This window comes from Molossus molossus, unplaced genomic scaffold (assembly GCF_014108415.1).
Source record: "Molossus molossus isolate mMolMol1 unplaced genomic scaffold, mMolMol1.p scaffold_m16_p_6, whole genome shotgun sequence".
Taxonomy (NCBI): Eukaryota; Metazoa; Chordata; class Mammalia; order Chiroptera; family Molossidae; genus Molossus; species Molossus molossus.
The window spans coordinates 76,905,063-76,926,105 of record NW_023425399.1 but is presented as its reverse complement, the minus strand read 5'-3'; the positions used below and the strand labels follow the sequence as shown (position 1 = coordinate 76,926,105).

General features: G+C 39.1%; 1 protein-coding gene across 3 annotated transcripts in view; it reads left to right on the top strand.

Moving 5' to 3' along the window:
• Positions 1 to 21,043, top strand: part of OSBPL1A (oxysterol binding protein like 1A) — a 250,172-nt gene that overhangs the window by 116,763 nt on the left and 112,366 nt on the right. For 2 of the 3 annotated variants that reach the window (XM_036244357.1, XM_036244356.1), the window contains exon 15: positions 6,168 to 6,274. In XM_036244357.1, coding sequence (XP_036100250.1) covers positions 6,168 to 6,274 — 107 coding nt within the window. Of the gene's footprint in view, positions 1 to 6,167; positions 6,275 to 14,625; positions 14,757 to 21,043 lie in introns of those variants that run through there. The other variant, XM_036244358.1, reaches the window with a different exon arrangement.

Genomic DNA, 21,043 nt, shown 5'->3' with positions numbered 1-21,043 from the left:
TATTCTCAACAATAAAGATAATTTAAAAAAAAAATTTTTTTTTTAAACTTACCAAACTTCTTACACATGTATGGATAGTTGATTGTCTGCCTCTCCTATTAGAATAGGAAGTCCATGAAGGCAAGACATTTTTGTTTTATTTGCTAATTAACAATACCAGCACCTTAAGTTCATGGCACATACGGGTGCTGAATATGTGTGTGTGTGTGTGTGTGTGTGTGTGTGTATTTGTGTATATTTATGTATATATGTTTTGAGTGAATGAAATGATTGGCTTTATCTAGCTTATAAATTTATAACTTAATTCTCCTCAACTCAGAAAGAAACCAGTACTAAATTTGTTGTGGTAAGTTAGTAGCTATAAAGATTATACAAGTCAATGAAATTTATGGAGCAAAACAAAAATAGGGGAGAAGCCATGGGCACTGGAATGTTTTGCATTCTTTCATCAGCAGAGTTCCACAGTTCATGCCATTGGTTTTTATTATTTTGTTTAATTTTTTTTTAATGTATCTTTATTGTTGAGAAAGTATTACAGGTGTCCCATTGGTTTTTATACCCTGCTCTTCTTCTCTGGGTTTGGATTTATTTTCCTTAATTGAGGGAAATCTTTCTTTTACTGGGGGTCTGTGAGTGGTAAAAATCTTTGTCTTACCTAAATCTTTATCTCGCTCTCACTAGGTTCTGGTTATCATCCTTTAGCATTTTGAAGATATGATTCCAGCTTCTTCCTGCTCCTGATAGTCTAATAATGATTCTTTGGTAGACAATATGTCCTTTTTTTTTTTTTTTTTTTTTTAATATTCTCATTGCTTCAAAGATCTTCACTGTGCCTTTGGGGTTCTGAAGTTTTATTCTGTCTCTAGGTTTGACTTTTGTTGGTATGTGTATGTGCTGCTTGACACTCTGTTCTTAATTCAAAGACTCATTCCTCATCATCTTCAGTCTAGGAAGGTTCTTGCCCACTGTCTGTTTCTTCAGATTTTGCTTCTTCATTTTTTCTGTTCTCTTCTGCCAGAACTGTTCGTGGACGTGTATCAAATCTTCTCATTTTGCCGCCCACCTCTTAGTTTCTCATTTCTGTTTTTCTGTGTTACAGTCTGAGTAATTTCTTAGATCTGTTTTCCAGTTTTAGTATGTTTCTCAATTGGCTTTATATTTCTGTTTAATCCTTGACTTTCTAATTTTTTGTGACTGTGTTTTATAATTCTAGAAATTCTGGGTGGTGGTTTTTAAAATTTTTACTTTTCCTATAGAGATATGCTTTTTTCATATAACATGCATTTTTAAACGTACCTTGAATATTTTAAACTTATAAATGTAAAGCCTTTTTTGGAATGCTTTTATATCTCAAGTAGTTGTGCAGCTAATTCTGTTGTTTTGTCTGCTGACTATCCCTGGGGATGGCTTGTTCTCCTCACAGTGGATTATATAACTTTTTATTGCGAGCTCATCTTCGGGGGGCTGGTTTTTTCTGCCTCCTGGATTACGGAAGTGGCCTTAGTAGGTTTTTGTCTGTTTCTGTTAGGGCTATAAAGGTTTTTGTCATTCTGGGCTAATCGTTTTAAAATTGGATTTTATACTTAAGTATGGCACAAGCTAGGAATTTTTATTTCTCATGATTCCCACCCAGAGCAGGAGGTAGAAAGTGCCACTTTCCACTGCTTCCTTGAGCCGAGGGGCAGCTTTTCCATTCTTGCTCCCACTGGGGGTCTAGCCCTACGGAAGGCTGGGCCCGTTGCCTTGTGTGAGCAGCCAGGTCTCCTGTCGGGTGGGTGTGACAGCTCCGTCCCCTGGGTTTGTGTTCTCCTTGGCATCCCCCTCTGCCCTTGGCCTTCCCCACCCAGGATTCACTGGCATCTACTTGTTTAATCAGACTTGACCTCTTTTGTTTTCTGGTGTATCTGGGACTTCATTCCTTCACACTCTATTGTGTATTATTTTACTCAGCATCTTTATGGTCAGGGGTTGGAGGGATGATTCCCCCATCAACCTAGTCAACCAGGTTGCACAAGTGCTGCATTGTCTTTGTAATATAAAGCATATCAATAATCCACAAATTTGATTCTATAGGATGATAGCAAACACACATAGCCCCTTTTGTGAATTGTTCTGTGTACTGTATGTGTATTAATTCTTTGTAACTGCCCTACAGTTACTAAGGCAGAGAGAACTTAGGGAACTGCCTAAGGTCACACGGCTGGTAAAACCTAAGTGAGGGTTTCATTCTTGGCAGCCTGACGTCAGATCCCGAGTCGGCTCTAAATCCAGAGTCTAGAATAAATCAAGAATTCTATATTTAACACTGAACATTTGGTCTATGAACTAAAAAAGTGTACAGATTTATACCTAGGTTCGCAGTGAAAGGCAGGCTTTGTTGAGGACAGGCCCGTTAGCTTGGCTCCTGCAGCTGGGGTGGTGTTCAAACCCTCACAGTCTCCTCCTATTCAGAAGTTCAAGGGGAGGGCGGGATTGATGGAAAGCAGAAGTTGCCAACTCAAAACAAAGAAATCCTCTTTATTTCTTCTGTCAATATTTTTTCTTGTCCCGGTGTTCTTTCCGGTGTTCTCCATCTTAAAGAATGCTTCCCTAATTCAGACAATTTCCGAAGCCCAAACCTTGGAGTCATCTTAAATTCTCTTTCTACCGCACCTACTATATCTCTGGTGCATCTCTTGACGTTATTCGCTTCTCTGTATCCCCCTGCCAGTTTGCCATTTTTCCTGTAAGTTACAGCAGCAGCCTCTGGTCTGGCCACACTGCCTCCAGTCTTGTGCTCCTGTTTCCTCCATGGGATGTTTCAGGATGTCACTGGACAGAGCGGTTCAGCAGGGAAACGTCTCACAATAAATAATGATGATTTCCATTATGCAGGGAAGAGGAAACATCTTGAACGAAGGTTTGGAGAACAGTAAAATAGGAGACTATTTCTAGGAAAACAAATACTTCCAGGAAAACAGTCTGCTGAATCGGATTGAGTGTATGAAGTGCCTTAAATGTTATGCCGAATGTGGACTTTTTCCTACATTAGAAGAACAATGGGAGCCATCTGTATTAGGGTGTAGTTTGTTAACAAGAAACAAGTATTTCCTTAGGAGTTTAAAAACTTACACAAATAAAAATTGTATTATGTATCATGAAGATGACAGATTGTGAGCTTTTTATGCCTCTGCAGATAAGCTTTTCACATATGATCTTCTAGTATCTTTCCTGAGTTGGAAAATAATTTTAGTATAAAAAAATAACATTTTTCCTCAAAATTAGCTGTCCACTTTTTATAGTAGGCCAACTATGGTAACATACTGGCCATCTTGCATTTATTCACTTCAGTTTAGTCTCTAAATGTTAAATGACTAAAACATATTTGCAGTGATTCCCAGTTGGTAACTTTGTTAGTTGAGCAGTTTCATTTCTTTTTAGATAACCATATGCAAACATCATTATATAAGAACATGCCAGTGTGACCCGCTCGCCCCCGGTGCTCTCTGCAGAGTCCGGCAGCTCTCACACCGTGCCACTGTGCAAGTTAGTGCTCACTTCAGACTTGTTCAAACACTAGATCGTCAGAGAAATGAGCTAAAATTTGACTCTGTTTTGGACAGAAGACTTTGATATTCTCAATAATGGATTCTTATAAAAACAATATATTTTTCTTAGAATGACTTTTGAAACAAGCTTGCAGAATCACTTTTGTTTAAACACTTGTAAGTGTTCTTAAACGTTTTTTTTGACAGTTAATGTTTGATTTATGCTGGTCAATGTGTATCTAAATTGTGAAATATCTAAAACAGAGACAAAATTGGAGATTAATCATGTGATGATATTTAATAAAAGAAATAACATCCGTGAGTGACTATGCTTCCGTCTTCCTATCATTTGTACCACGGAAGTGGAAAATTACTAGATTACCCAGAACATTTATGGAAGGCAGAGACTGTGTCTGTTTTTTCTTGTACCTCTCTTAGTACTCAGTCCACAGCTCTGTGAGAGACATCTGTTGAGGTACTATTTAAGTCATATGGCATCTAGCATATGGTATTCTCATTTGCTATTTAGCAACTAAGTACAGAAGAAATCTTCACATTGTGTATCAAAGATTCAAAATGAAAAATAAAGTATGTAAAATCAAATTTATTTTAGAATATAGTAGTTTTCAATAGGATGCTATTAGGAATAGCTAACACTAGGAAGCTGTATTCTATAAGATAAAAAATATGATAAAATGTCATTTGGTTTATATTCAGATATTAATGAAAGTTTTTGTTTTGTTTTTTTTTTAAATCCTCATCCAAGACATTTCTCCATTTTTTGTTCAGATAGAGTGGGAGGGAGAGAGAGGAATAGAGAGAGAGAAACATCGACGTGAAAGGGACACATCGAGTGGCTGCCACCCTCACGACCAAGCAGGGCCGGGGACAAACTGCAACCGAGGCATGCGCCCTAAGCGGGAACCCAACCCGGGTCTCTCTGGACCGCAGGTCTACGCTCTAACCGCTGAGCCAAACCGGCCAGGGCATGAAAGATTTTATATACCATCATTCACTCTGACCTTTTCCTTTTGGTTGTGCACTTCTGCTTAGGAGGTTTGAGAAATAATTTTTCCAAGAAAATGACTTTTCTTTGCTAAAATAAATCATATTAATATAGGAAATTTGGAAAATAAAAAAATGTAGAAGAATACTATTCACAATTTTATCAAATAGAAAATATGCCAAAGATAATTTGTTATGTGTTCTTGTAGATTTTATTTACTCTATTTCTTATTTGCAAATTTTTGTTTCTTGATGGGACCCACTGTTTTATGGCCTAATTGACTGCAAATTGCTGGATTGGATTTACGTGATAACTCTTGTTTATTGATCTTGTTTGCCATGTTTTCAGAACAGTGTTTTAAGTAAGGTTATTTGAAGTACAAAGGATGACACTGACTTAATTGTCTTTCTCCTTTTATTTTTTGGTGAACAATTTCCTCATTGTTACAATTTTTATTTGATGGAAGAGACCCATTTAAAGGATCTTTATGTGTAATTAACATAAATTAACTATTTTAACAACATTTCTCTTACATTAATTTAGAAAGGCTACGACATTTTACTCGTTTTTTTTTAAGTGACGTGTGTGCATTTTGCTGCTTTTTCTTGCCAACATTCTGTATTGTTTTTGTTAGTGATGGGTAAATGGATTAAGATTTTCCTTAGGGCACCTGGGAAGATACTGTAGACTTTCTGTATCTGTGGGGGGTTGGTTCCAGTACCTCCTCGGGTACCACAATCTGCAGATACTCAAGTTCCTTGTATACAATGGCGTAATATTTGCATATAACCTTTGCTCATCCTCCTGGATACTTGAAATCATCTCTAGATTACTTATAATACCTAATACAATATAAATACCATGTAAATGGTTGTTATACTGTATTTAGGGAATCATGAGAAGGAAAAATGTCTGTACATGTAGGCTTAACTACATAGTACATGCCAGCAACAATGTAACATTTCTGAGTATTTTTGATCTGCACTTGGTTGAATTCTCTGATGTGGAACCTGTGGATATGGCGGGCCAGCTGTATTACCATTTCTTTGTTCCCAACTTAAACATATACTACAAAATACTGAAAAACAATGGGGACAAATATATACTAAAAGATATTGAAATTCTACCGGGACAATTTTTGAGTGTGGAAAGACCTGTCTATGTGAAACATTTATCCAAGTAAGAACTAGAGGAAGGTAAGTTAATGCCACCTGCAGATGTGTTAGCCATCACGTCAACCACGCAATTATTCTGGCCTCTTTTAGCAGTTTGCTTTTGAGTAACATTACTTATCTAGCGTAGAATATCATGAAAAGAAACAACGTTTTACAGCCGGTGCTCTCAGTTCTTCTTGGCAGCTGCTTCTCTTAAACATTATATCATTATTATTTATTCTATATACTTGTTTTTAGTCTTTCTATGACAAGGTTTCTTCTTTCTCCTTTTTTTGTACCAACATGTGTGTCCTACGTATAGTAGGTGCTTAATGATGCCCAAGAACTATATACTGTATGCTTTGTTTAAGGTGACTGGAAGAAAACATGAAGTTAGTATCTATAAAAATATGTTTGTGGTCGTAGTTTACTCTGATTACTGAAAATCCCACTCATTTTATTTTATTTTGTTTTTTATAGAGATGCTTCCATCATTTCTTCAGAAAGTTGACGTTGTCTCTGAAGCTTCTAGAGAAACTTGTGTAGCTTTGAGCGATTGCCTTAATCTCTTCACCAGACACGAAGGGGTAGGTAGTGCTGAACTGAGTTTTTCCACAGTTGTTTGGTGTCATATACTGGATCATCCAATGAGTCATTACTTTCAAAATGTGCAAAGGTAGGAGAAAACAGTAGCATTAACAAAGGAAATGAAAGCTTCATTCTTCCAACAAATTTTATAATTTAGGTAATCATCTATTTGATTTTTTTTTTTTAATTGTCACCCAAGAATATTTTTACATTTATCTTCAGACAGAGTGGGAGGGAGGGAAGGAGAGACGGAGGGAGGGAGGGAGGGAGAGAGAGAGAGAGAGAGAAACATCAATGTGAGAGAGACACATTGACTGGCTGCCTCCCTCATGACCCCAACCGGGGCTGGGGATGAACCGCAATCGAGGTATGTGTCCTTGGCTGGAATCGAACCTGGGACTCTTTGGTCCATAGGCCAATGCTCTACCACTGAGCCAAACCATCCAGGGCTATTTGAATTTTTATAATAGTTTATTTGAGCCAAACTGATGACGTATGTCAAGGAACAAGGTCTCAAATGCTCCCAGAACTTATTTATTCTTAGTTAAGCAGGGTGATTCTGAAATAACTCTGTGCATATCATCTCCTTCATTTATATAGCCATGTTTAACAAGTATGTTTTAAAGTTCTACTTATAGTGAAATGTCTCAATAAGAGGGCTATGAAAATATTCTAGAAACCGAAAGTCTTTATATGAAAACTATGTGATACTTTTATTTAGCAAATAGAGTGCTGTCGTACTTACCTGTGTGAACTGAACTAGTGGGTTAGCTGGCTTTGTGCTCTTTCTGCCTCGCTCTCTCCCATGCAGAGTGTGCCGTTTGCTTTTCCAAATATGAGTAAGAGTGGTGTGCTTATCCATTAGGAACGCTTTCCCTAAGGACTGAAACGTTGGAAAAATGTGTTTTGGTTGCCTGAAATAGATTTTTTTCTTGTTGTATGTCCTCCCCCCATTTTTATTAATGAAATGCAAGGTAAGTAGTTGTAGACATTCTTTTCCATTTTGTTAAATTCAACATATATGTATAATCTTCACCTTTTTAGATTGACATCAAAATATCTTATTCTCATTACAATTTATGTGTTCCATTTGGTGAGATTAGGTTTTGGTAAAATAGAATAGATGAATATGATTTTATTACATTTCTCTTATATGTAAAGATCTAAAATTTTATTTTCCTATGGTTAGAACAGAAGCCCTATGAATTCATATAAAAATGTTAAATGCTGTGTTTGTTAACCACAGATTCCATATATTTTATTTGGAGAATAAGAAAAAATATGTAAATAATGACAATTCATTTGAAACTTACAGAAAGTCAACAGAATTCTATTAATGCAGGAAAACACAAAATTGTTTAAACATTTTAAATGGTTGATTCATCTAATATTGTTTTAAGACATCCCTTCTCAGCATGGTTTTGGTGGTTTGCAGATTTCACATTCTAGCTTATATAAATGAAGAATGATTTAGTCATCTGAATAGTCCAAATAGGATATAGTGTTGTAGTACATCTTTGAAGTGCACAAATTACCATGTCATGGGATTCAGGTGATATTTATTATATCGCAAAACTAAATTTCATTCACATTTTGTATGTGGTACCTGATGGATATAGTAATAACATTTTTTGTTTGTTTGTTTTAGAGATGTATAGTTTTAAGGGGAACACTAGATTAAAAATAATTTAATTTCTGGAGAAGCCAAGCAGCTAATTTTAAAACTATTTGCTTAAAAAAGTAGACTACATAATCACCTCTCTGTAAAACTCTAGATGTATAAGAGTATTAGCCTAAAGTTTAGACTAATAAACCTCATTAGCCTTTTACATGTGTCATGAGGATTAAATAAGATAATATAAGCAAAATGCTTAGCGTAGTTCCTGACGCACAGTCAGCCCTGAGTGCGAGTCAGCAGTTTCTGTTGTAAGATGCCAGCGCCGTGGCTGCCTTCTGGTGGTGGTGTGGAGCGTTGTGTCTTTAACATTGGAGTTATCTTTTGGGGGAAGGAGGTGGTGGTATCTAAAGAAAAATCGACTATATTTATGGAATGATTGTGTTGTTTCCATCCTTGCTACTTATTATTTAAGTGATGATGGACTACTTCAAGTTTTTTGAACCTTGATGTCTTCATCTTTCAAGTAAGGGAGACCATATGGAAAGTCGTCAAGAGCACTGGTCTGAAGTCTAACGGACCTCTTTTAAATGTTAGTCTTTTCCCTCTGACCAGTCATGGGATCCTGGGCAAATTTCTGTAAAATATAAGAATATAAATACCCCAGAGTTGGGTGTGGGGATCAAATGTGTATACATGAGTATGTGTATAGAGCATATTAGCATATTGTGTGGCTTGCAGTAATCATTTAGTAAGTGCCATTTATTGCTTTAAACTTTCAGAGTTTCTTTAGATTCCTTTTCAGTAATTCTAAGAAAAATCAACTCTGTGAGACCCTCAGTGGAATTTATTGATTTTCTTCTGAGAATTATGAATATAGACAATGAGAGGGCCTTAAAAATATTTGAAAGATAAACAGCATCATTGAAGTTACTCTTTTAAATGACTAAGAATTACAGCCAAGGAATTTAATAGCTTAATTGAGATCATGGTGGAATTATTATGTACTATACCATCTTACTATCTAGCATCATAAATTATACTTCTCTTATCTGTAAATTTTATTTAAAAAGGCAGTGAAAAACTTTAAACTCACATAAACCTGGGTCTAAATCTTGGCTCTGCTATTTAATCTGTTTTCTTACGTTTTTATTTTTTCTTTATTGATTTTACAGAGAGAGAGAGAGAGAGAAACATCGATGAGAGAGAACATTGATTGGCCGCCTCCTGCATGCCCCCTCCCCGGGGATTGGGCCCACAATTTGGGCATGTGCCCTGACTGTGAATCATACTGGCGACCTTTTGGTGCGTGGGTCAATGCTTAACCACTGAGCCACACCTCCATTTTTAAATACAATCTCTTTTTTAAAGTGATGACCAACTACAAAAAAAAAAAAGTGTTTTGAAAGGTAAATGATATCATACTGACAAAACACCTTGTATATAGTACCTGGTATAAAGTGGGGACCCAATAGCTAGCTGTAAATGATCACAATCCCCAGGGCAGCATAACTGGTTTTTTAAAATTTTATTTTATTGAGAGTTGTTAAATGGGTGACTCTGGGAGGGGGTAAAGGGAGGGAAGAGCATAACTGTTTTTATTCTAATCTTTTCTTGATGCCAGTTATTTTATTTTATTTTATTTCTTTAATCCTCACCTGAGGACATTTTTTGCATTCATAGAGCGGGAGGGAGGGACACACACACACACACACCGAGTGGTTGCCACCCACATGACCCCAACTGGGGCCGGGGACAAACCGCAACCGAGGCACATGCCCCCAGTGGGAACCGAACCCTGGTCTCTCCAGACCGCGGGCCCACGCTCCAACCGCTGAGCCAAACCAGCCAGGGTGATGCCAGTTATTCTAAATGTTTGACTGTTTTTTTTTAATTACTGATTTTAGAGAGAGAGGAAGGAAAAGTGGGGGGGGGGGGGTAGAGAGAGAGAAACAAGCATCAATTTGTTGTTCAACATATTTGTGCATTTATTGGTTGATTCTTGTATGTGCTTGACTGGATCAAACCCTCAACTTTGGTGTATCGGGACGACACTATAAACAACTGAGCTGCCCAGCCAGGGCCTCACATTTATTGTGAGCTAAATTTTTAAAACTTAACACAGCCCTGGCCGGTTTTGCTCAGTGGTTAGAGCGTTGGCCTGAAGACCAGAGAGTCCTGGGTTCGGTTTCTGCTAAGGGCACATACCTTGGTTACAGTTTGTCTCCAGCCCGGATGGGGTGGTGTGGGTGGCAACCACTCAATGTGTCTCACATCAATGTCTCTCTTTCTCTCTCTCTCTCTCTCTCTCTCTCTCTCTCTCTCTCTCCCTCCCTCTGGCTCTATCTGAAGATAAATGCAAAAATGTCCTCGGGTGAGGATTACAAAAACAAACAAACAAAAAAAAAACTTAACACAGAAAAGTGCCTTCAGGGGATAATATTCATAGGACTCTGTTATTTGACTAACTGGCCCAGTCCTGCTAATGCTTTTTGAATTCTTGGGTGTCGCTTATGGGTTTCTTTGTTTGTTTTTGATATGCCAAATTTTTATTATTATTGAGTTTTAAATATCTATAACTACTGTGATTTCTTTGTTAAAATTTTAAAAGTGTATTTGACATATTAGTCTCAGCTTCAGGTGTACAACATTGACTCAGCATTTATGTACCTTATGGTGTGATCATCACAATAAGCCTAGTGACCATCTGTCACCATAGAGAATTAGTTACAATTTTGTTGGCTGTTTTTTCTATGACTCCTTTTGGGTTTTAAAAATAATTCTGTCTGATTTTTAGGTTGACTCTGTGCCTGCCTCTAGCTATGGAATACTGATCCCTACTGATTTACTCTTTGAATCTTTTGTTTATTAAAACAAAAACCAAATAACCAAATTTGGTAAAATTGTGTCCACAGTAAGGGTAATCTGGCTCTGTATGAGAAACAAGGGTTTACAGTGAGCACAGGCCTGAGTGCCTGGATTTAGGGCCTTCTATATGTGTGGTACGTGGGTGTTGCTTGCTTATTTGGGAAGGCTCTGATGTGACCGAGATACTTGAGGTTTCCATATGGCCTCTACATAAATGAGGCATTATGTAGGCATATTTTACTTGTAAATAACACTACTTGTGTTGAGGGGGAAAAAAGCTGCAGTAAAATAAGCTGTAAAGTTTGTGATTGATGTACTAAAGGGAAACTTACTAGATTTTTTTTATGGTGTCATACTTGGGAAACATATAATAGAATGTAAATGCTGTGATTTTTCTCTAACCTTGTTTGAGAGTTCCACTCAAAAAGGCTAGAAACGGGTTTCATGGATTAGTTTTGTTTCTCTAGTTTTCTTCACTGGAGGGTGGTATCAAAGTGGTTGAAATGTCCCACAGAAGCCATCATCGGTGCCCTTCTAGTTGGTGTATTATCAAGCTCCCCTTGATATTAGTCAAACCTATTTTTCCAAGGTGGGAACTTGCCTACTTAATATTAGTGTAAGTTCATATATAAAATAGTTATACTTTCATGTTAAATCTCCTAATTGCTAAATAGCTGTAACCCAGATGTGTGATTGCAATGCTAGTAATGCTAAGTTTGTGATGTAATGAAAAGATTCAGACTAATTTGGAGCCAACAGAAAGGTACTGCTCCTCTGATCCAGATGCTGGTATCTTTGGAGAGAAATCATGCCCTCAGGTGGACTTGCAGCCCTGTAAAGTGGCAGTCTGTGGTATTCTTAGCTTCCTGTGCTGCTCCGTCCTTTAGTCATGGTATGTCCCTAATCTCCTTTTTATTGCCTAATGTTTACACCTTTCAGGCCTTCAGCTCTCGGTGTCTCACCTCCACAATTTCCTCATCCCCTTCTACTCTGAGCAAAATTATTTGTTCAACATTAGGCAATCATTGTACATGCTGTCAACTCCCTACCAGTGCCTCACCCCAAGTTTTATCTTTTTCTTTTCCTTTTATTGGAGGTATCTCTTCTCTTCAATTCTGCTTCAAAATCAGCGCCTCTCGCCCTGGCTGGTTTTGCTCAGCGGTTAGAGCGTCGGCCTGCGGTCCAAGGGAGACCCAGGTTCGGTTCCCGCTACGGGCATGTACCTCGGTTGCAATTTGTCCCCGGCTCAGTTCGGTCGTGCGAGTGGCAGCCACTCTATGTGTTCCTTTCATGTCGATGTTTCTCTCTCTCTTTCTGTTCCTCTCTCTCCCTCCCACTCTACCTGAACAAAAGATAGAAAAATGTCCTCGGGTGAGGATTAAAAAAAAAATTTAAAAAAATCAGCGCCTCTCTTCTAGATTCGCTACTTCCTTACAGCTTCTATCTCCCCATATCCCTTTCTAATTGCATTTTTGAAAGTGTGATACTTTCTTTTTACTTCTTTATTTCTCAACTAGTCCACTGAAACCATTCTTGCCAATATCTCCTTATTGCTGAATCAGAAGACACCTTTAAATTATCTTACTTGTCCTTCCAAGAATCTGGCATTTGATTCCTGCTTCTTGTTAGAATTCTTCTCTGCATTTTGCATGGTGCCCACCTCTTAGATCTTCTCTTTCCTTTATAGCAGCGCCTCCTCAGTTTTCTTCTAAAGCATCTTTTTTTTCTGCCTGAGTCTTTAATATTAGTATTCCCTAGGCTTCGGTGGGTGGCCCTTACATGCAGCATTCTTCCTAGATGACCTCACCCACTCCTCCAACCAGAAATCCATGATGACTTGTATCTCTACCTTAGATCTGTCCTGAGTGATGAAACAGTATATCCAGCTGCCTTTTGAATATTTACATATGGTTATATCAGAGGTATTTCAAAACCAATGTATCTGAAATTGAGTAACTGAAGGAATTGCCACCTAGTTTCTCAAGCCAGAAACATGTGAGCTGTCTTTGGTTCATCCTTCTTCTCATCCTCACCTTTAATCAAGTCCTGTCATTTTTATTTCCTGTGTTTCAGTTGTGTCTCCCTGTACTCCCTCTCTCCCACCCAACACACAAATTCCCCACTCTGTCAGAGGAAGTTCTCAGGATGGCTCTGTTGGATGACTGCTACCATTTTCTACTCCTAGGTTCCACCCTTCAAAATCGGGTTAGATGCCCCTCCTATTCCATGAGTTCCACTATTGTAGTACTTCTCACATTGTGTCATTATATATTTACTTGTGTATATATTCCCTAAAGTGGTCCTCCGTAACTAAGAGACTGTATCTTATTTTTGTAGCATCTGTGTCTAGCATAGTACTTGGCATGTGGTAGACAGTTAATAAATGTTTGGATGATGGGATAGTGAAGGTATGAAGGAAAGGAAAGGTTTTGCATCAGACCAGTCAACTCTGCTTTCTTGACCTTGAATAAATTAATGTGTTTGGGAATTCCATTTCCACATCTGAAATTCCATTTCTGGAATACAAATGAATTATTTTATGTGTAGTTACTCAGCACAATGCTTAGCACATTTTAGGTGCTCTGTAAATTACCTTCTGAACAAATTAGTCTGTGTTGTTCACTGTTTTTTTTGTTTGTTTTTTTGCTGCGTAGTACTACTTTATAAACTGAATTCACTCTCTAATTTTCAGGGCCTAGGGAGATTCTGTAGCAAGGGCTCCTTTCGTGCCAAATAAGACTTTTTGAAATATAATACTGTTTAGTATTTTAAAAGAAAAGAAAGCAAACTGACTTTTTGAAGATATCATAAAACTTCACTGACATTACTTTAAAGTCTTCTGATCATGGCATTGTATCTAGACATTCTGCACCTGTAGTACAAATACAGCCACCTCTGTTGGAACCAGGAATTGACCTGACAAGCTTGTCAAAGTAATAATCAATTTGTTCAGTATTACTCTGTTCCCTAAAGTTTGAGGACAGATTTCTACATATCAGAAAAGTTTAAAACTACTGTTGTAACAAAAAGTCCACCCCCAGCCTCCTTGTTAACCAGGATTTTCACTGGCCCAAACATCACACTTAAGTATAGTATTTATGGGGTCGGTTTTCCTGTCCTTTGGGCCTTTGTCTACCCTTCAATCCTGGCTGGAATCAAACCATGTATTTCCTATGTGTAGGTTTTACATTAGTAGAATTAATACTGCTGTTTTTCCTTATTGTTCAAATGGTAGCCCAGAAAGTATATAAAGCAATGAATATGAAGATTAGCTCAGCCTTTGTTTTAGAATTGGAAACGTTAACTCTTAAGTGTAAGACTAAGTGGCAGTTATCTCCAAGTGGAAGACTCCAGAAGAGAGGGTTTCTCTGCTTTTCCCCAGGGGCGGGCTGGCCATTTAAAAGTTGTCAGGGCCGGCGTCTCCAGCAGAGGGCTTGAGCACACAGCCCACTCTAGGACCTCGCAGGAGCCTCTGTGGGATGCACGCAGAACAAGAGTAGCAGTTTCCTTACTTCCTTCCCTGAAATTCCCGGAGAGCAGCCCCGCCAGCTCGCTCCGAGGGGCAGGGCAGGCTCTCGCCGCCCTCTGGCAGTCCCTACCTGTGCCTCCAGGCTAGGCGAGGGGAGGGATTGGGAGGAGGGCCGGGAGGACGGCAGCAGCAGCGCTGCCTCCCGCTGCAGGCCATCCCCGCCGCCTCGCTCTGTGCCCAGCGAGCCCTGGAGGGCGGCTCTGCGGCCCAGCGGCACAGCGCGGACCTCTGGCCCGGGAGTCCGGTGCCGTGGGCAGGCGGGCCGCGCCTCTGCTGGACCTCACTGGAGCCGGGGGCGGGCCACGCTGCTGCACGAAGGTGACTTAGGGAGACCTTGCGGTGCCACCCTGGGTTGCGCCTCCCAGCTGGGCTGGAGAGGAGGTGGAGGAACAGGCCGAGCGCATTTGTGCCGGAGCTGGCCGAGGAGCACAGGGTGGAGCGCGAGCCCGGATCCCCAGATCCGGCCCAGGTAGGTGGGTGTGTGTGGCCGCTGGGGGCTTTGCTGGGCGAGCCTCGGAGGACGGGGGACACGGGAAAGAAGGGGGAAGGGCGGCCAGATGAGATCGAGGGATGTGAGTAGATCCAAGAATAGTTGGATGTGTGTGGAGGGAAGTGCAGCCGTGGGTGGGCTGTGGGGAGGGGTGCGGGAAGGGGTCTTCCGCGAGCTCTGCATTTGCATCGGGTTCCCACAGAAGAGCCCCTGGAGCCAAAGCCCGTGGAATAATACTTTTTTTCCACCTTAATATTGGTAGTAGGTCAAGTGGGGCTGGAGTGGGAGGAGTAAGGCAGTGAAAGACATTATTGTCCTAAATAACCTTCCAGTTGGTGATTTTTTGCGCGTCTTTGCCCTGGCTGACATTGAGATGAACTTCGCATTCGCTGTTCAGAAGCCACTAAAATTCCAGGAAAACGAAGGGAAATGCATGAGTGGATTGACGAGAGAAAGGGCAGTTTAACGGGTTCGGGAGTCGGGAGCTGGCTTTCAACTTTGTTTTGATTAAGGATTTTTGATTACTCATAGGCATTCTTTGTAGCCTAAACCAGAGGAGAATCACGTTCCCTAGCGTGTAAAGCATGTGGTTAGTTGTTTTGTGTTTCCTGTTGTGCTAGTGTTTTTCTGGATTTGGAGGGAGGGTAGGAAGGAGGGGAAGATGCCAGGGAAGAGCCTAGTACAGCTTTTGAGTTATTAAAGCTATTAAAAGTGTATTAATTTGAATTAGGTTCAGAGGCAGAATGAAAGCATTTCATTTTCAAGGCATAGCATTGCTTAGCAGGAATCTTTTTTCAAAAGCGAAAAATGCTTGAAATGTGTGTTGGTGGAGTAATGTGTAGGCTAGAATGTGGGAATCTAAATGTAAATTTTCTCTTCAGTTTGAGGGCACACCAAAGTTAATCTCTCTCTGGTCCAAATAATGTTTGCCTCCAGCCCTGAAGCTGATGACTTTGGCAAATTAGCTCAGTTTTAATTGAGTAGATATTTAATCTGAACATGAAGACCAGAGAGCTGTTTTGGCCTTTATCCCAGTACTACTTTTACTAGACTGTGGGATCTTAAAGGAATTTGTATCACTATGAATTTAATAGCAGGGCTCTAGTCTCCCCTTAGAAGCTCTTTAAAGGTTAATTTTAGGGAATTTCTTGATGGAGAAAGTGACGTACATAATCTCTCTACCCTCAGTTGTGCATCTTGCAGAATGGGGGGAAATGAAAAAGCTTTTTAGATTTTCCATAATAAAAGCAAGTGCATGTAGCACTATTCAAGGTAGTATATAAATATTGTTCAAGTACATTTTAAATGTTGTACACAAAATAATTGATAACATGATTATGCAACACTATAAACTCTATGTATAATTTATGTTATTTGCCATTTACATCCTTTTAAAAAGCTTTTGTAAACTTACTAGTTTTTCTAGCACTCAGATATATAATTTTGTATACCAAGTCTATGAGAATTAAAAGAAAACTTGGATTCCTTTGAAAATTAGAAATGTAGAATTTTTACTTGGTCTGCATTATTCAACATATATTCCTAATTTTTTAATTTGTTGTATATGTAATCCAGAAATATACAGCTACAAATTAATTTTTGAAGCAGCTAAGACATCAGTTAAATATAAATAAAAATTATGTAAAATGAAGCTGGCTTTTATTTTGATAACTTTTGTGGAGTTTTGAACAAAAATACATAAGGTTTTAATTAGTAGCATGAAGAGTGTGTGTGTCGATGTGGGTGTGGGTGTTGTTAGGCTTATCATGCTTGATAGGACCCAAGATCTAGTCTGATAAGGTTTTGTATCTCACAATGGTACCAAGACTGTCGTCGGCCTGCGATTGTGTTTGTTTTGTTCCTACCATATTCCTGTTAGACAGTGCAGTGCCTGACTTAGACTCTAGCTGATGGGTTGTGAATTATAGGCAGATACATTTTTTTCTCTCATTTTAACTTCAGATTGTTAAGGATCTAACTCCTATACATTTTAATAATAGTCCACCATAGACTTGATACCTATTACTTTATACAGTAATTTATATAGTACACTTTGTTTTATTTGAGTATTTCCCTTAATTCAATAAGCATTTACAGAATGTTTACCTTGTCAGATACTACCATACCAGTCTGTCTTCATAGAACTTAGAGTTTAATATAGGAGCCAGGTGACTAAAAAGATTCTCAATGAAGGTACAGCATACCTAGAGGAAACAGAAAAGGATGAGTTCTAGCAAATGGTTCATTAGGACTGGAACAGAGGAGGGGAAATGTCAAGGCCAGAAGAATAGAAGCAGAGTCTTCTTGAAAGACTTTGTAAAATGAACCTCAAGAGTTTGAATCTTAATTTGGGCAGTTAGAATCACTGAAAGATTTTAATTGGGAGAGATTTAATCAGATTTGCTTCTTATGAGAAGGATTAGAAGACAGGCCTTGAAAGCAGGTCGAACAGGTATGGGAATTCAAGAGAGAGCATCAGAGTCTGAACCGAGTTGGTTACTGTGGAAAAGGAAAGGAAGATACAGAGCATAGAAAGGCTTCAAAAATAAGTGACATAAATAAAAGCTGCCAATGGACTGAATATGAGGAATAAGGGAGGGAGAAGGAGGGATCATAGATGACCCCAGGTTTAGGGCCTAAGTCACCGGATAGAAGGTACCTAAAGTAGGTAATAATGAGAGTAGGGGAGATGGGGTTCCCTTCAGACATGGTGAGATCCAAGTAAGGTTGGCCTTACTTGTCCAATAAAAATTTGGACATCATTAGTATTGGGAGTCACCTGAATAAACATTGTGATGGAAGCTGAAGGAGTAAATAATATCACCTAGGAGAACTATAACTTGAAAGAATTTGAAATGAAAGGATTAAATATGACATTAAAAGACAAGTGGGAGAAAGGGAGCCAGTGGAGAGCATGGAGAAAAATCAGCCAGAGAGGCAGGAAAAATCTAGAAGAGGAGAGACCAGGGGGAGACTGGCTGGCCAGGAAGATGAGGTAACAGCTGAAGCGTGGTGATTAGATTTGTTCGCCAGGTGGTCATTGCAGTCCTTTAGGGAAGCTTTAGAAGCAGGACAGAAGCAGCCAGGTTGCAGCAGGCAGAGGAGTAAATGGGAAGTGAGCAAGTAAAAATAATGAGGCCTGACTGATTCTGTTTCTGTAGACAATCATAATCTGTGAGTAACTACAATCTTGGTCCTTTCTCTCAATCCTTCTACCCTTTGTTGTTGTTGTTGTTGTTGTTTTAATAACGAATATGGGTTTTTTTGTTGTTGTTGATTTTCTAGAGAGAGGGGAAGGGAGAGGGAGGAACATGGATAATCAGTCGGCTGCGACCCCTGCTGGGGATTGAGGCAGATACCCTGGCATGTGCCCTGATCTGGAATTGAACTCTGAACCTCTTGGTACATGGGATGAGGCTCAACCAACTGCGCCACACCAGCCAGGACCAATCCTTTTACCTCTTATTTATTTTTCTTGTTCTTGATGAAAGCAGGGTGACCAGACTAGAACTTTTTTTGACTAAAAGCTGAGATGGTGGGAATCCATGTTCATCCCTGATTTTTAAGAAAAGCATGCTTCTAACTTCTAATGACTCACTGTTAAAAATGATATTTAGTAAACACCATTTATCACATAAAGAAAGTTTCCTTTTGTTCTTATATTATTTAAAAAAATTGTATCAGGAAAAGGGTATTGAATTTTGTGACATCTTCTTTCTGCTTCTTTTAAGCTTTACAAAACCTGTTTAGGTGGCAAATTACATTTTTAGACTTTTTCTAATGATAAGCCATCCAATGTACCTGGAGTAAACCTAATTTGGTCATTATGCATTATCTGTAACATTTCCTTGATTTGGTTTGCATTTTAGCATCTGTTTATGAATGAGATTGGTTTGTAATTTCTTTTCTTGTTCTGTCCTCTTCAGAATTATTAAGGTTATACTGGCCTCATAAAAGGAGTTTGGGAGTGTTTTCTTCTTTGCTTTTCTTTGAAAGAGATTGTGTAAAATTGAAATTGCCCATTCCTTGAAAATCTTGTAGAAGTTACTTATTACATGTACTCAATGATTATAAGACTATTTTAGTTTTCAGGTTTTTTTGTTTTGTGTGTGTGTGTGTGTGTGTGTGGTACGTGCCCTTAGTGGGAACCGAACCTGGGATTCTCTGGTCCGTAGGCCAACACTCAACCGCTGAGCCAAACTGGCCAGGGCTAGTTTTCAGTTTTTTTTGTATCGGTTTTGACAAGGTTATATATTTCTAGGAATTTATTTTTTTCATTCAAGTTTTGAAATGTATTGTAGAGATGTTCATAATATTTTTGAAACTATCCTTTTAACTTGTGTTAGATCTGTAATTATGTATTCCTTATCCTAATCTTTATTCATTTTTCCTAATATTTATTTGGATGTTTCCCAGTAAATTTCTCTCTTTTAAAAATAAGCCTCATTAAGGCTTTGTTTTGTTATTTTTGGAAGGACCGTTTTTGACTTTATCTATTTAAAAAATTTTTTTAAATCTCTGTCACCTATTTTTTTAGTTTATTTTTCCCCCTAGGATCTGTACATTTCTTATCCTTTGTCTCTTGAAAGAAGATAATTTGTTAAAAATTTCTTCTTTTCCAGATTTCAAATTATGTATTTCTTAGTTCTAGTTTAATCACTGCTAGCTTTATCCATTACTTTATCTTACAGGCTTTCTACTGTACTTCTCAGACTACTTCTTTCCAGAGGAGGACTGCTGTGTGAGGTCTAGGGTGCGCCCTTTCCGTATTTCCAATATATAAATATATATATATATTTAATCCTCACCCGAGGACTTTTTGGCATTTATCTTCAGATAGAGTGGGGGCGGGGAGAGAGAAACATCCATGTGAGAGAGACACACTGAGTGGTTGCCACCCACACAGCCCCAACCAGGGGCAGGGACAAACTGCAACCGAGGTAGGTGCCCATAGCGGGAACCGAACCCAGGACTCTCCGGTCCACAGGCCGATGCTCTAACCGCTGAGCAAAACTGGCCAGGGCTGCTTACATATTTATTTCTCTTGCCCAACGCTTCCTTGTTTCATTGCTTGGCGTTTTTATCTCCTTTTCTGTTTCCCACCTTGCTGCTCACTTCCTTTTCTTTTTCCCTCACCCTTCACAACTTCTCTTCTCTACCTTGACTCTTGGGTGGTGGCAGAAGAATGGTCATCGTTCCCTTGCCCCTTTCCCCACTTCTCCTTCTGCCTCACCAGTTTTCTGGCCCCCCCCCACCTCCCCAAATCTAGTACTTGGAGGGTTTTTCCATGATCTGCTCAGCACATTCCATTTGTTCTTTCCTTCTCCCCAAACCTTGGCTCCTGCAGCCAAGAGGAAAAAGTGGATAAGATGTATCCAATTTTCTTCAGATGCTCAAAGGTTCACCAATATTTACCAGAGGATCTTTGTTATGCCTTATACAGTTCAGCGGATGACAAAGTCACGAAGACTGTGGGGAATGCTTGGGAAGAAAGCTTAGGTGGTAGAATATGAATCTGCTGTTATTTAGAGTCCTGAGGTTTGGGCTCCAGTGTTAGTGACCCTTTCCTCGCTATAGTGACTCTGAGCAACTTAGTTCCAGGCCTCACATTCCTCCTGTGACACAGGATTAGTAACATAAACCCCTTCTCTCTACTGCATGAGTTGCTGTGGGACTCAAATGAGATAAGAATAAACTGACAATTTATATAAGATAGTTTTTCTATGTTTTATTTTCAGAAAACTTATCTTGAAAGGATTTTGTGCTCAATTCAGGGACAGGGAAGTAGAGTATAAGTGGTTTGTGGCCTGGGGTGTTGGATCAAAAAAACCCTAGTGGGAAAGCAGTAGGTGGTGCTAGGAATGACAAGAAGCACAGTTCTGCCCAGTGGTTGAGAGAGGTTCAGGGAGGTGTGTCCTCTGGTAGAAGGAGCTAGCTCATAACCTTGCCGCTGGAAACATGGACACAATGTGACCTCGGTGACTAGAGGCTAGCCTGTAGAGACATCTGGTCCTTTACCTAGTATTTGTTACATTCTGGACACTGTGCCCTTGTTAGCTTACTTGAGAAATCAGTCTTCCCTTTTAATAATGTTTTTGTGAGAGAGACTCTCTGTTAATTGTTCTGGATTCTAAACAACTGAATTAAAAATTAAGCTTGTGAATTTGTTCTCAGTAAAATTTAATTTTGAGTATTTTTTTTTTACTCATTTTTATTTTACTTTGTGTTACAGATTAGTTGTTTAACATCCCAAAATCATAGACTCA